The sequence below is a fragment of the Fukomys damarensis genome, unplaced genomic scaffold (genome assembly GCF_012274545.1).
Source record: "Fukomys damarensis isolate Sample0158 unplaced genomic scaffold, DMR_v1.0_HiC HiC_scaffold_15, whole genome shotgun sequence".
NCBI lineage: Eukaryota > Metazoa > Chordata > Mammalia > Rodentia > Bathyergidae > Fukomys > Fukomys damarensis.
Genome location: NW_022900927.1, coordinates 16,516,485 through 16,530,020, shown reverse-complemented (window position 1 = coordinate 16,530,020; position 13,536 = coordinate 16,516,485). Strand labels below are relative to the sequence as shown.

The following is a 13,536-nucleotide window of genomic DNA, read 5'->3' as shown; positions in this document are numbered from 1 at the left end:
ACCACCCACGTGGGGCAGCTCACGATTCAACTTAACAGTTGAGGGGAAAGGCACATACATTGAAAACCAAGGATATCCTAACAGTCCAATGCTCGTTTAATTGATTCAATTAATTTTTTAATTTTAACAAATCCCTCTGTGACTTTCTCATTTGATTCTTCTAATTCATAATTCTCTTCCATATTTAATTTTTGCTGTAGCTGAAAAATTCATATGTACTGTGCATTACAGAATGATAATGAACAGGCTCATTAACTGAAAGGAAAACCATTTTTACTAACTTTTTCTCAAGAAATAGTTATTTAAACCAGCATTCCTTTTAAGAATCACATGGTCTTTAAGTGAAATAATCGGACACACATGTTTAAATACTGCATCGTATCTCTGGTGTGAGAAAATGAATGAGGAAATAAGGACTGAAATATATAACAGATATTGGGAAATGGAATGAAAGTGTTCAACTGAGAAGGGGAACAAGGGAAGTGGGAAGGGGGAAAGGAAGAAAGTGACAGAAAACCAAGGGAAAACGGAAGCAAAATTAGAAACAAAGCTTTTGTACATAGGGAGGGGAGGGAACTTGAGGGGGGATGGAATAAAATAAAATTTTTTTTTAAAAAAAGAATCATACCTTCTTAAAAAGTCTGACAGAAATTTAAAAAGCATCTTTACTATGCTCCCACTTTTACACGTGAAGGAACTGAGGTCCAAAGACTGTAAGCCACTGTTCCTGGTGACAGAAAATCAGGGGTGAGGCTGGGCTACAAGGGCTCCTCTGTAATCTGTGCCCAGACTGGCCCAGCATAGAGCAGACCTCATCTAACAATCATCTGTCTGCCATTTGGTTAGCAAACTCCCTATGTCCCCAACAACACGCAGTATTATCATAGGTTTCAAATCTTCTCTGACCTCTCCAACCTCTGGCTTGGAGAAATGGCAGTCGTTGAAAGCTGTGTTGACAAATCAAAGGGTCTGTCTAACTCAGCTAAGCCCACTACATACCTTGCAGATGGGTAGCTCGGCCTTGTTTAACTTCAGGGTGTTTATTTTGGGTCAGAATGGTAACTCAATTTGGCAGTACTGCCAGTTTACACGTACTGTTGTCTTGTAGTTTGGTATTATCCAGACTCTGCTGGCCTGAAATGGGACTTATCAGAGGCTTTCGGCAGTTGTTATCTTTGCTGACACGAAGTGCATGAAACCTCACTGGTCCAATATTTGCTCCTGCATATCAAAAATAGCTCCTGCCTTACTCAACTACCCATAAATAACAAACGATAAGGGCAAATTGTTTTATATCACCTTACCCACAAATAGAAGTCATTAGAAGGAAGTAATTTGTTGTTGTAGCACTCTGAAAATGAATGATAATTACCAAAGATGATATATTGATTTTTTTTTTTTTTTTTTTTTTTTTTTGGTACGGGGATCAAACTCAGGTCCTTGTGCGGCGGAACCACTGAGCTAAATCCCCGGACCTGATATATTGATCTTTTAAAGTACAAGGTAATACTTATGTGAGTGAGAATCAGATAATTAACATGACTATACATTAGCAGCACTGATCCCTTAGCAAGTGTCTTGATTCCTGAGAACTATTTATTACTATTTCCTATATGTAATCCATTGGCAGTTTAATGTGGAAAATATTTAGAAACTATAAGTGAATGATAGCCAATAACCATCTCATTGAAAAGTAAAGGGGAACAAACAGCCAAACATAGTTACTCAATAGAAATTGATTGGTCACCAATGGACTATCCTGGGAATGTTCAACTCTGCCTGTGGTTTGAGTTCAGTTAAATTATGGGTTTACTTCCCTTAGCCTAAGTCTAAGTAAACATGTAGGTACCTTTAAGGAAACAAACACTATATGCAAACAGAAATTTTAAAAACAGGCCCTCATCCTGGGAGCGCTGAAGGAGATGACTCATCACATGAAGGCAGAACTCTTGGAGTTCTTCACCTAGGGCCCAAACTGGGGGGACACATCTGGATCTGTAGCCAGGATCTGACATCAGGAACTGTTCTGCTGTGATTGGTAATGGATGCATGGGGAACAGAACTCGAACCTTTAAGATCTCCAAACTGGTCCAGACTTCATGTATTTAGGATGATTCAGGTGTCTTATCTGACAGCAAATCTGTGACTTTTGACTCCCTGGGACCACTTATCTCACACATTCCTGAGTGTCATAATGAAAAAGGGAAAAGACAACAAAACACCCCTGGGCCTTGCGCTGGAATTCAAAGGAAGAATGGTATTTCTCTGTTAAGATTAGTAACAGTGTGACTAAATTCGCATGGTAAACTAAGAGAGGAATGTCAAGCAGCCGCAACTTAGGATGTCTGCTAGACATTAGGGTAGGCAATTTACAAACATCGTGACCTGTAATTTTCACAAAAGACCTCAAATTAGGGTAGGTAAGAGTTTCATTCCGCATTCTGCCTTGGGACTAGCATTTAAAATCAGAACAAGTGCTTCTAACAGGCTCTCTTCCTTGGTCCTTCCATGGGAGGGTGTCTGTGTGTGGCTAAACACAAACTCTCAAATACGCTGAGCTTTCCAGCACTGAAAAGGAGCTTGTTACCACAGAGGATGGCCAAGCCCAGTGTCTAGTGTGTGGTCCAGTGGCCAAAGTGGGCTGATATGAAATGCTTTCAGCCACACAGTCAGCTAGCAGGACACTGACAAGAGGGCTGGTGTGTGAATTTTCAAGACTAGCAAAAAAAAAAAAGGTAATTTAAGAGACAGAAATATCTTTTAAAAGCAGAGCTATTTCTCCTTGATAATGGTGGGTTTCTTCCTAACGCCATTTGTGTGTGCACTGTGTATAAGATGTGGCGTGTACAGACCAGCCTGAAAGTCTAACCAGCACGCCGAGATGGTGAATACTCTCACGGCTTTACAAAGGCCGCAGGCAGTCAGCATCCACTCCAAGACCTCAGCAGACACTGGCCGAGAAGGAAACATCCTTCTTCCTCTTGGTATTTGAGATTTAGGTCTTAGCTTTTTTATCCCAACTGATTCGTATCAAACAGTGGGGCCTTCTTCATGACTAAGCCAGAGCAAGGAGCGGAGGCAGCCTGTGGTTGCACACAACAAAAACGGAGCCTCATCTGAACTGGCAGAACCACAAAAACTCGGCCAAAAGAGGGCCCTCTGTCGTGCTGGCGCCTGCATCAGTCCCTGTAGGTATGAGAACAGCCTTAAAGGCGCAGAGATGTGCCAGCACCTGTCACGCGTCAAAAGCCTAGAAGGTGGCTCAGGGGAGCACCTTCAGCCCTGCTCTCCTGCGCTTTAGGTTCTCCCAAAAGCACGGTGAAGCGCCAGTTCACCCAGGGAGCATGTGGCTCGGAGGCCACATTCATTTCCTCTGTATGACTTGGGACAGACTATCAGGAGTAGGACGCCGAATTCCACTTAAATTCAGTTACTGGAAGCCAACTGTAGTTTTTTGTTTGTAATATGGAACACTTCACAAACCTGCGTGTCATCCTTGAGCAGGGGCTGTGCTGATCGCTTATCGTTCCAGTTTTGGTACATGTGCTGCTGAAGCGAGCACACAACTACAGTTTAAAAAAATACACACAAAGTCAGACGTGGTGGTGCACGCCTGCAATCCCAGCACTCGGGGCGCTGAGGCAGGAGGATCGCTGTGAGTTCGAGACCAGCCTGGGCTACATAGTGAGTTCCAGGTCAGTCTCAACTACGTAGTGAGACCCTGTCTCAAAAAACCAAATACACACACACACACACACACACACACACACACACACGAGCCGCTGCCACTTGACCAAGCATTCTGGGTACCCGAGGGAAAGGTTTGGAAGGCCAAGTGAGGACAGATGAGGACGTGAGGACCTAGAGTGGAGAGGGCATGCTGACATCTCACATCTCCAAGCCTGGCACAGACTGCCAACCTCAGAGCACTGACAGGGCCATCGTTTGCTTTACGTTACCCCACTCAATTTAAAAATAAAGTAATACAACTGGGGGTGGAGCTCAGTGGCACCACACCTGCCTTGCAAGCGCAAGGTCCTGAGTTCTATCCCAGGTACTAAATAAATAAATAAATACATATAATACATTAAAAGAATTTTAGGGGGTGGGTGTAGAACCCAGTGGGAGAGCACATGTTTAGCATTTAAGAAGCCTGGGGTTTCCATCTCCAGCACCAAAAAAGCCCGGTTCTTTTTTTTTTTTTTTTTTTAAGAAGTAGCAATGATGATGAAGATAGTCCTGAGATTTTTAAAAAAGATTTTTAGTGTCAGACAATACAATACATAAAATACCGCATCCAATTTAAGCTGTGTAGGGACATTTTTTTCCTTAAACATTAGGATGCACTCTGACAGACATTACTGGGTATATCTTTTATGCCTAAGACTCAATTTATAAGCTCTGACTAGCAAAAATAGTTATTTTGATATAAGTAAAAATGATTCTTTCTCCTCCATGTTGTCCCTATTCATGTGTTTTAACAATTATCCCAGAACTAGGGTTCAAGACGCAATCAGTATTTACAGATTGATTGATGAGACAAGAGATTTATAGAAGCCTGAGATGGTAGCACAGACTTCTAATCCCATGCTGAGGCAGAAGGATCACCTGAGTTCAAAGCCAACCTGGGTACCTTATCAAAACTGCCACAAAGGCTGGGGATTTAGCTCAGTGGTACTGCTGCCTGCCTCACAAGCATAAGGTCCCAAGTTCAAACCTAAAAAAAAAAAAAAAAAAAAAAAAAAAAAAAAAAAAAAAAAAAACTGGCCACAAAAAAAGGTTGGGGTGGGCCCGGGGATTTAGCTCAGTGGCACCATGCCTGCCTCATAAGCATAAAACCTGAGTTCAATCCCTGGTACAAAAAAAAAAAAGATCGGGGTGTAACTCACTTGTACAGCACTGCCTAGCATGTATGAGGCTTTGAGTTCAATCTCCAAGATTGGGGGGTTGTGGGTGGGGGGGCAGTTAGCAATAAGAAATGTATGTAATTTCTGTAAGGGACAGTTTTTTTGGTATTGGGGATTGAACTTGGGACCTTGTGCTTGTGAGGCAGGCAGCAGATCAGCTAAGCTAAATCCCTGGTCCTGTGAGGGACAGTTTTTAATTTAGGCTGATGTGTAAAGATGTGAACAGGATACTGGAAATTTTAGTCTCCTGAGCCTTGGCTGTAGATGTGCTGCTTGAAAATCCCAATGAGACAGGTACTCTTAAAAACATTTGTTTCAAGAAAACCCAATGAGGTGACCAAGTGAGCATGGCTATATTGGTTTTCATGATGAATCTGTTTGCTTTAACAACTTCAGAACTGTAGAGAGATTTCAAAATAATAACCAGAATCCCCTAACATTAGTTTATGAAACAAGGATTTTTAAAGTCAAGATCTTATTTACCCATTTAAATAGAGCCAACACCTTTTAAAATTACTTAGAGAAGGGCCGGGGATTTAGTTCAGTGGCTCTGCGCCTGAACACAAGGTTCTGAGTTCTATCCCTGGTACAAAAAAAAAAAAAAAAGAAATTACTTGGAGAAATTTACAAATAATTTAATTCATTAAACCGCACACTCCTTTGCATATCTGAAACAACCAACATAAGACATAGTTTTGAGGTGCAAAGCTGCATCCATGGCCTTTTCCCAGGCCTGTGTACATACACAGGAAGGTACATGGGAGGTGTGTTTGCAATGTGCCCCCAGTGAGTGTCGTTTCATCCTCCCATCCTGAACAAAATGACAAATTCTTGGATGACGTTTATAAGGCGGGTGATAAGTTTAAGTCAGCGATTTTGTGAGCCCTTCTCATGTGTAAATGGTTAACCACCTGTAGTAACTCAGCAGGTGGCTTTTCTGGGCTTTATCAATTCATACTTTTAACCTGACTTCTGAAAAACAACAATGAGCTGAAGACGGAGAGGGACCTTTAAACCCCTCCTCACCTTCGCACAGCTCCTTAGGTGGGACTTTCGCCAGAAACATTTTCCAGACTCCCAACTCCCAAGCGGTGTTAGGCAGCCCCAAACCCATTCATTCTTCTTTTCCCCTTCTAATCCAATGCATTTTCACTGTCAATTCAGGTGCCTAATACCCTGAATTACTCAACCCTGAATCACTCTGGGCAAAGACAGATCCCATGCCTCTTTGAAATTTCAGAAATCTAAACAGTGTTTTAGATACAGCAGGCATTTAATAAGTACTCGAAGAGTAATAATGACAGGGTTGGAAAAGAGGAAGAACACAGGCCGAGCAGTGGCAAAGGCCCATAAAAGCTGGACTGGTTGCCATTCTCAAATTTCTGATAACTGGTTTTATAATTGTGGAAGAGCCACTGCTACTTAATTTCCTCAACTGAAGAATGTGGCTGTTAATGGAGGCTGCCTAGACACGTTTGGGTTTGGCCTGAAGTGTTTCTCAAAACTTCAGGCTCCCTGCTCTCGGGTAAAGGTTTTCCACTCTCTAGTTGGAAGGAGCCTCACCATTCCCCGTTTTACGCCTGCCCACTCAGTGTCTGCCGAAGGCATTTTAGTTTCTTACCTCTGAATTGCTTCTAACTTTTGTCCTTTAAAAGAAAGACTGGTAGAGCAGAAGGGAAGAAAGGACAGAGAGAGAGGGGAGGAAGGTAATGACTGTGGCTTCGATTCCAGATTTACCCCTAATGATAACCATGGGATTTAATTATGCTACATCCAAAGGTTTCCCATTAGTGAGATGGAAGGTACAGCTTTACCAGCCAGGCTGACTCAGCTCTCACGATACTGCTGCTATGAACCACAGCAGAAAGTCACAGCAAATAGGAAAGTAGGACCTTCTACAAGTGTGCAGCAGCAGCTACTCCATTTTTTTTTTTTTGTACCAGGGATCAAACTCTGGACCTTGGGCTTGTTAGGCAGGTGGCAGAACCACTGAGCTAAATCCCCAGCCCCTACTACTTTCTTTGTAATCTGTCTATGATTGTTACATAAATCTTTTGAAATCTGAGTTATCTGCAAGAGTATACTAAGTGTAGTCAACTAGTAAGTATTTTTGGACTAAGTTACACTTACAACTCCAAATAAATTAAAATAGTTTTGAAAAATAACAGGGATAATTTATCAGGATTTTTCCAAAGAAAGATGGGGGGGTGGAGAAAGAAAAAGCTGAGGACTCTTAAATACATTCCAAGAAAACATAGGAATTATTTTTTTTGAGAGGTTGATGGAAAAAGATACCTGCATTAATTATTTGCATTTTGATGTTAATCGACTAGTGGAAGTTCAAGGCCATTGATACGCAAGTAAACATTTAATTTCCAGATTTCTGGGTTAGGGCACGGGGAGATCTGATTTCTACTTTTGCCAATTTCTTAGTGAAAGTACTCCCATGATGGCTGGTTTCCAGCTACCGACACGATCTCGCTGGAATTACTGAAGAAAGGCCAACGATGGTTCACTTTTGGGCTCCAGCACATTTTCTCCTCACCTAACTTGGATTTTACTTTCACCATTTAGAGTAACACACAGGGAGAAGGCAGAAGGTGCGTGAGAGCACAGTCCCCGCCATTATCAAATCTGGGTCACCTTGCAGCGAACAAGTTCAGTCCTGAAGAGAGTAACTCCAAAGGGACCTAAGAAAGTCCCAGCGCCATGGAAAGGCCACTGCAGGCAGATGAGAGCCTGTGCACAGGTGACCCAGCACACAACTGACACGGAACCCAATGGTCTTAGTCTTTTCAAAGGACACCATCTCTCATCTCAGCAACTCTAGCGGGCAGGACTGCGGCCACAACTGCGGCCACTGCCGCGATCCATTGGCAAACACTGCACCTGAGGAACACAATCCTGTACAGCAGAACTGTGTGCAGACTGGAAATCACCCAGCGCTGAGCCTCCTCAAGGGAGTGAGTCGCTGGTATAAAAGATTGAAGGGGTTCACTGCAGTAATCGGAACCATACAGAGTCCAAACCACTATCGGGTTACCAGTCAGGCCCACTGTTGGCGCTGAATCTGCAGGATAGGGTGGTGTTAGCACAGGTGCACTGGCAGCATTTAAGATAGATATTAACGTGTGTGTTCTTCTCTGGGGGAGGGCGGGTGTCCGGGGATTGATGGGGCCTTCGCACTGAGCTGTATTACAAGCCCCTTCTTAAAATGGCTTTTGAGACAGAGTCTTGCTAAATCTCTCAGGCTGGGATTGAATCCTTCATTCAGTTTCTCGAATTACTGAGATTAATTGCATGTACCCCCATGCCTGGCTTTTCTCATTTTTTAAAAATGCAATTCTGATTAGAACTAATTAAAATTTGTGGGGCTGAGGATTTAGTTCCGTGGTGCCGCCGCTTGCCTCGCAAGTGCAAGGTCCTGAGTTCCATCCTCAGTACTCCCCCCAAAAAAGAACTGATTAAAATTTGTCTTACAACCTTTTTATAGCAAACTGTAAAATAAGCAACCATTCAATAGATACCTCTACACCACTTGATGAGCGCTCCCTTAGTCAAAGGCTTTTCTTACTTTTGAACATCCTGAGCAGTATTTAGGTGGCCACCACACCCACTGTGACTGCTGGCTCCTCTCTCGGAGAGGTGTGCCCCTCCAGCCCTCGGCCTGTACATCTTCTGTTATACGAGTGTGATATGGCACAGGGATCCACTCGCATGGCCACAAAGATATGGAGACGGAGACGCACCGTTGTGAGAACTCAGTCTCGCTGTACGTTGGCCTCTCTGACCCTAAAATACTGGGAGACAAAGGAACTGAGGAGCTGCTGGAAGGGCTTAGGATCTCAAGCCAGATTTTCTTGATTTGAATTCCAGATCTGTCTACCCCTATCAGCTATATGATGTTGGGAAAAAATCACTTAGCCCCTCTGGGCCTAACTTTCCTCACCTATAACACAGGGAGTAATATTCTAGAAGGCAGCTGTTGAGGATAAACTGAAAAAAAAATCTCATAAAGAATTTAGGACATGGCCGGGGATTTAGCTCAGCGGTTTGGTGGCCTGCCTTGCAAGCGCAAGGACCCGAGTTCAATCCCCGGTACCAAAAAAAAAAAAGAATTTAGGACAGTTTCTAGAACTTGCCACACAATAAACGCCAGCTGTTACTGTTATAAGATAGATATACGGGTGAAATGAGAACAGTATTTCAATCCACAGCACTCTGTTTCTTTGATTTTGGCTATACAGGTATTCAGCTTTTGGATGTCACTCAGATCAGTGGTTTGGTTTGTATTGCGAACACTGTTTAAGATGGTGTCATTCTGACTTATGTGTACCAGGCTATTACATGCTTCAGAAAATGTGTGCCAGGGAGGGTATCGCCAACCCAAACTACCTATGTTTTCTACTTCTTGTTCATGAGTAGAGACTACAGGATGAGATTTGTAACTACTGCCTTTGCCTTTAGAGTTTCACCTTCTCAATACAGCTCTCCTGTTAGTACTGTAATTTTTCTTCTTCACACCAAACATTTTATTTCTGTCCTCCACACTAGCTAATTTTGCTTACAGAAGGACATAATTAATTCTTTAACACAACCCGTCAGAGATCCTACAACCTGGATCTATGCAACCTTAGTCTATATTTCCAACTTCCATTTGATTCCTTTCTAGTTTAAACTCTGCACTAATACCAGATTTGATGATTCACCTATTCACCATGTGTTTATTCGCTCACTCATTCAATTCCAATAACTTATGCTCCCATACTACTGTACATAGCAGAAGCTCTGCAATAAGTTAGAGATTGAAGAATTAAAAACAAATGCTTAGGCCCGGCGTGATGGCTCATGCATATAATCCCAGCACTCGGGAGGCTGAGGCAGAAGGATTGCTGTGAGTTTGAGACAAGCCTGGGCCACATAGTGAGTTCCAGGTCAGTTTCAAATACATAGTGAGACCCTGTATCAAAAAACCAAAAACCAACCAAACAAACAAAAAATGCTTAGGCTTAGCTTTTAAGAACTTCACAATCTAGTCCAAAAGGTATCTAAATGACTGGTAAGACAGTAAAGTGATAAAAAAACAAAAAACAACAAAAAAAACAGTGTCATTTATAAATTCTTCCTTGAATCCTTGGGAACCAAGCAATGGCTTTTGCTGGAGAGGCTGGAAAATGTTTCATGGAAAAGGTGGAACTCTGTCTTTGGTGTTAAATCATTTGGAGATGAAGTGCCCCATAGACAGACAACAGAAAATGCTTACCAGGAAAAGAAAATAACTCTGAATGTGCCCACGACATCCAAGAAAAAGCAAGCACCTGGGTGGTCTCTGAAGTACATTTGTTGGGGAAAGATGGTCAAAATGTTGTGGGAAAATTGAAGAAGGCTGTGCATGCTATAAAAGACTACAGCACTTCATCCAGTTTAGGCACGGCCAACCCAGACATCGGTGGCTCAGACGATGTGCACCCTTCTGGAGCAAGGTAAGGGACAAACTTTAGGTGTGACTGCAGCTGTCATCTGAAGAAAGTGGTGCACTTTCTCTGCTGTGTCTGAAGCAAGCGCTGCCTGTGATTAAATCACATGCTCAGCAGAGAAGGCTTGTTTGACTTTGTGGATAATGAGCCCAGTGTGCAAAACAGAAGAGCAAGAAGAAATGAGATACACATCAAAAAGGAGCCAGATTCAGAGAGGCCAAGTTTCTGGCCATGGCTCCTGATCCATACCCTTTGCTTCCACGAGTGATCTTCAACATCCCAGCCACATGAGCCACTTGCCTTCAGAGAGCTGAGTTCAGCTGCTGCTATTCCTACCAGAAAGACCTTCGACTGACACATTCGCTTGTTAAAACTTTGTTTTGTGGCCAGGAAACAGCTGCCACCGCATAGAAACTTTGAGACCTGAAATGGTTTTTAAGTGGTGGGTGGTAGTTCAATCGCGCACTATTTAAGCCATTCGGGCTGGCCCAGAAGGTGGGAGGCAGGGGCTCATTTAGATAATTCTTATGCCTTTCAAGAATGTGATCCAGGCTCTTATAATTAGGTCCTCGGATTTTATAAAAGTAGTCTGTAGCTTTCTAGGTTCTCAGTGATGTAGTATGGGGAGTATTTTGTTCATGCATACTTTAGCCATTAAATTGGACACATCTGTGCTTCTCTAATACGAAATTTGTTTTTGTTTTTTTGTTTTTTTTTTTTTACTGTGCTTGGAGAGAAAGGATATTTTAATATAATTCTGCCTAAGCCAAACAGCCCATTCTAAATGTTAATTTTTAAATGTCAAACTTTGGTGAGCCATCTATTCGGGAAGTGAGATTACAGTGTGCTTAATTTTCAGTGGTGGCTAAAAACAGAAAATTCTGGGAGTTGTTACTATTAATGCTTCATTAAGAGAAACGAATAGGGACTTTCTATTTTTGATCAGTTGAACGATACCAAAGTCACGTATGGGAAATTTTTCTTGAAAGTTGTTCATGTATTATTTTGATCCATTTTCTTGTGGCATTTAGTGCAATAAAACTTTGGAATTAAAAGAAAAAAAAAAGCATGCGATGCTCTGGCCAGAGGATTTCTGGCTCTAGCTAGAGTCTAGCCGAGCTTGGCTGCCTTGGTGCTTCCCCAGGCTTCTGCCCAGTCAGTTGCTGAATGTCCCCTGGTCCGGTCCCTGCAGTGCTTCACTGGTATGTCCGACACAGGGGCTCTCGAATGACAACAAGCCCTCAGACTTCTGCCTTGGCCAGGATTCCCTGGGGTCTTGTTCAATAAAACTGTATCTAGTTTTAGGGTACTCCACACTTTGGGCACCACAGTGCTGAACGTTTCACTGTAGCTGGACTCTAGTTCAATTGCTCATCTGCATTACTGGCTAGATTGAAAAGCTTCTTAAGGATTTTCTTATTTGTCTTTGTACACCCTCCAGTCGCTACCACAATAATGCCTTATACACGTGTGACTATGTGATTAACTGGAGATCAAACATCTCATCATAATAAGCTCCCTCCATTACTACTTATTCCAACAGAGTCTCCCCCAAAATACACTGTATAAGTAGAGAAGGGACTGGAAGGCAGGATACACCCTGACTTCTCTTGGGGCTGCCTAACTCTTAACCTTCACTGCCCATCTGAGCAGGCAGGGGTGACGCTGGGTGGCATTACCTGAGGCATCCAGTGACATTGTAGAATATATCAAAGTCGAGCAAACCATTGGCTTTGGGGTAGTCTCCTTCCGGCCACCCTGAGAACGGGATGACGATGTTCTCCGTCAGGGTGAGCAAGGCCTCCGTTATCATGAGATTCTTCAGTTTGTCGCTGGAAGACAAATTCCACAGCAAACCTGCAAGAGCAAAGAGTTACCATGGGAAAAGCACCAAGGGCGGCTGAAGAGTCCAGGTACAGTCAGGAGCTCTGGGCCTGTGACTAGTTATGAAAAACGGGGACAAAGTGGGAAGGTGGAAAGGAGCCCCTTCCTCAACTAAAAGATCCTGTTTAAAGCTCATTAGATACTAATGGAAGCTGAGCCCGAAGAACAACTAAATGTATACATAGTCTAGGATATAAAATGAGGTGGCTTTAAATCAATTGGGGGTGTGTATGGAAGGTTTTATTGCTATTTCTCTGATGTGACCCTGACATCACTGGGAAAAGCAAGTCGGTGATTGCCAACAGGCCCCATTGTAACCAAGACACCAACATTTTAAGAGCTCTCCTTTTCTCCCCAGACACATGGGAGACTTTCTTCCCTGCCTCTTTCTATTCACTACCTATAACTTTCACCTGATGGTCTGCCTCCCATTCATAGCAGTAAGAGCCCACAGAGAGCCTTTCTCTGTGGTCACAATAGGCCAATTAACATCCCCAATAATGTTCACTGGCATGGCCCCAAGGAGAGAGCTTATGTCCAGGAACTCGTATTTCTCTCTAGATGGGCAGCGGAGGACAGCTATCTTATCTATCTGCTGGACTTGACTTACTGTCTAAGCATTGGTCTAGGACTTGAGTCACATTTACTCACGTAACCTGCCCTTCCCTCTTCACTGTCCACTTTAGAGGGAATGACCAGAAAAGCCAAGCAGGAAGACTTAAGATAATAGTATGATGTTCTTTCTGGAGTACGTGTGAGATAGGGACTATGGTGCCATAGTTACATTTAGGATTTGTTTTTCCTGCAAATTTGGTGCCCAAAAAGCCTTCTGATCCAGTGGAGGGAGATCCATGTGCCTACTGCTTGTTATCTCGGGGGCTTCGGGTGGGTAGAAGTGTGGTGTCCTTCGTAACTCAACTCACTGTCACTTGGGAAAAAGGAAAGCGAGAGGGGATAGAAAGAGCAGGGCTAAGTCTTCCTTTTCTACCGTATTTCCGCACTTCCTAGTGACTAATTCTTACTTCTTCTTAAATAGGCTGCCCGGTCTGTCCCAAAGGAGTGAGAACGCAGGACCAGAGGGAAACCGGCTTTACGAGCGAGGCACACATGGCAGTCTTGGCTGAACTTAGTGGTGATGTCAGCTGCCCTGACTTTAACGACTGAGATAATTATACAGTTAAAGCCCGGTAATTTTTGAACCATACTTGTGTTTGGCCCAGTCAGTGAGAAGACTTTGAGATCACTGTAGTATTTTTTTTTTTTTTTTT

At 43.1% G+C, this 13,536-nt stretch overlaps 1 protein-coding gene and 1 non-coding gene across 3 annotated transcripts in view; both read right to left on the bottom strand.

The window, feature by feature from the left end:
* Pkp2 (plakophilin 2) overlaps nucleotides 1–13,536 on the bottom strand; it is a 67,268-nt gene that overhangs the window by 17,565 nt on the left and 36,167 nt on the right. For both annotated transcript variants that reach the window (XM_019208079.1, XM_019208080.1), the window contains exon 6: nucleotides 12,064–12,241. In XM_019208079.1, coding sequence (XP_019063624.1) covers nucleotides 12,064–12,241 — 178 coding nt within the window. The remainder of the gene's footprint in view (nucleotides 1–12,063; nucleotides 12,242–13,536) is intronic.
* LOC117286185 lies at nucleotides 3,460–3,562 on the bottom strand. The gene has a single exon (XR_004517333.1). It is a non-coding gene; the product is annotated as a U6 spliceosomal RNA (small nuclear RNA).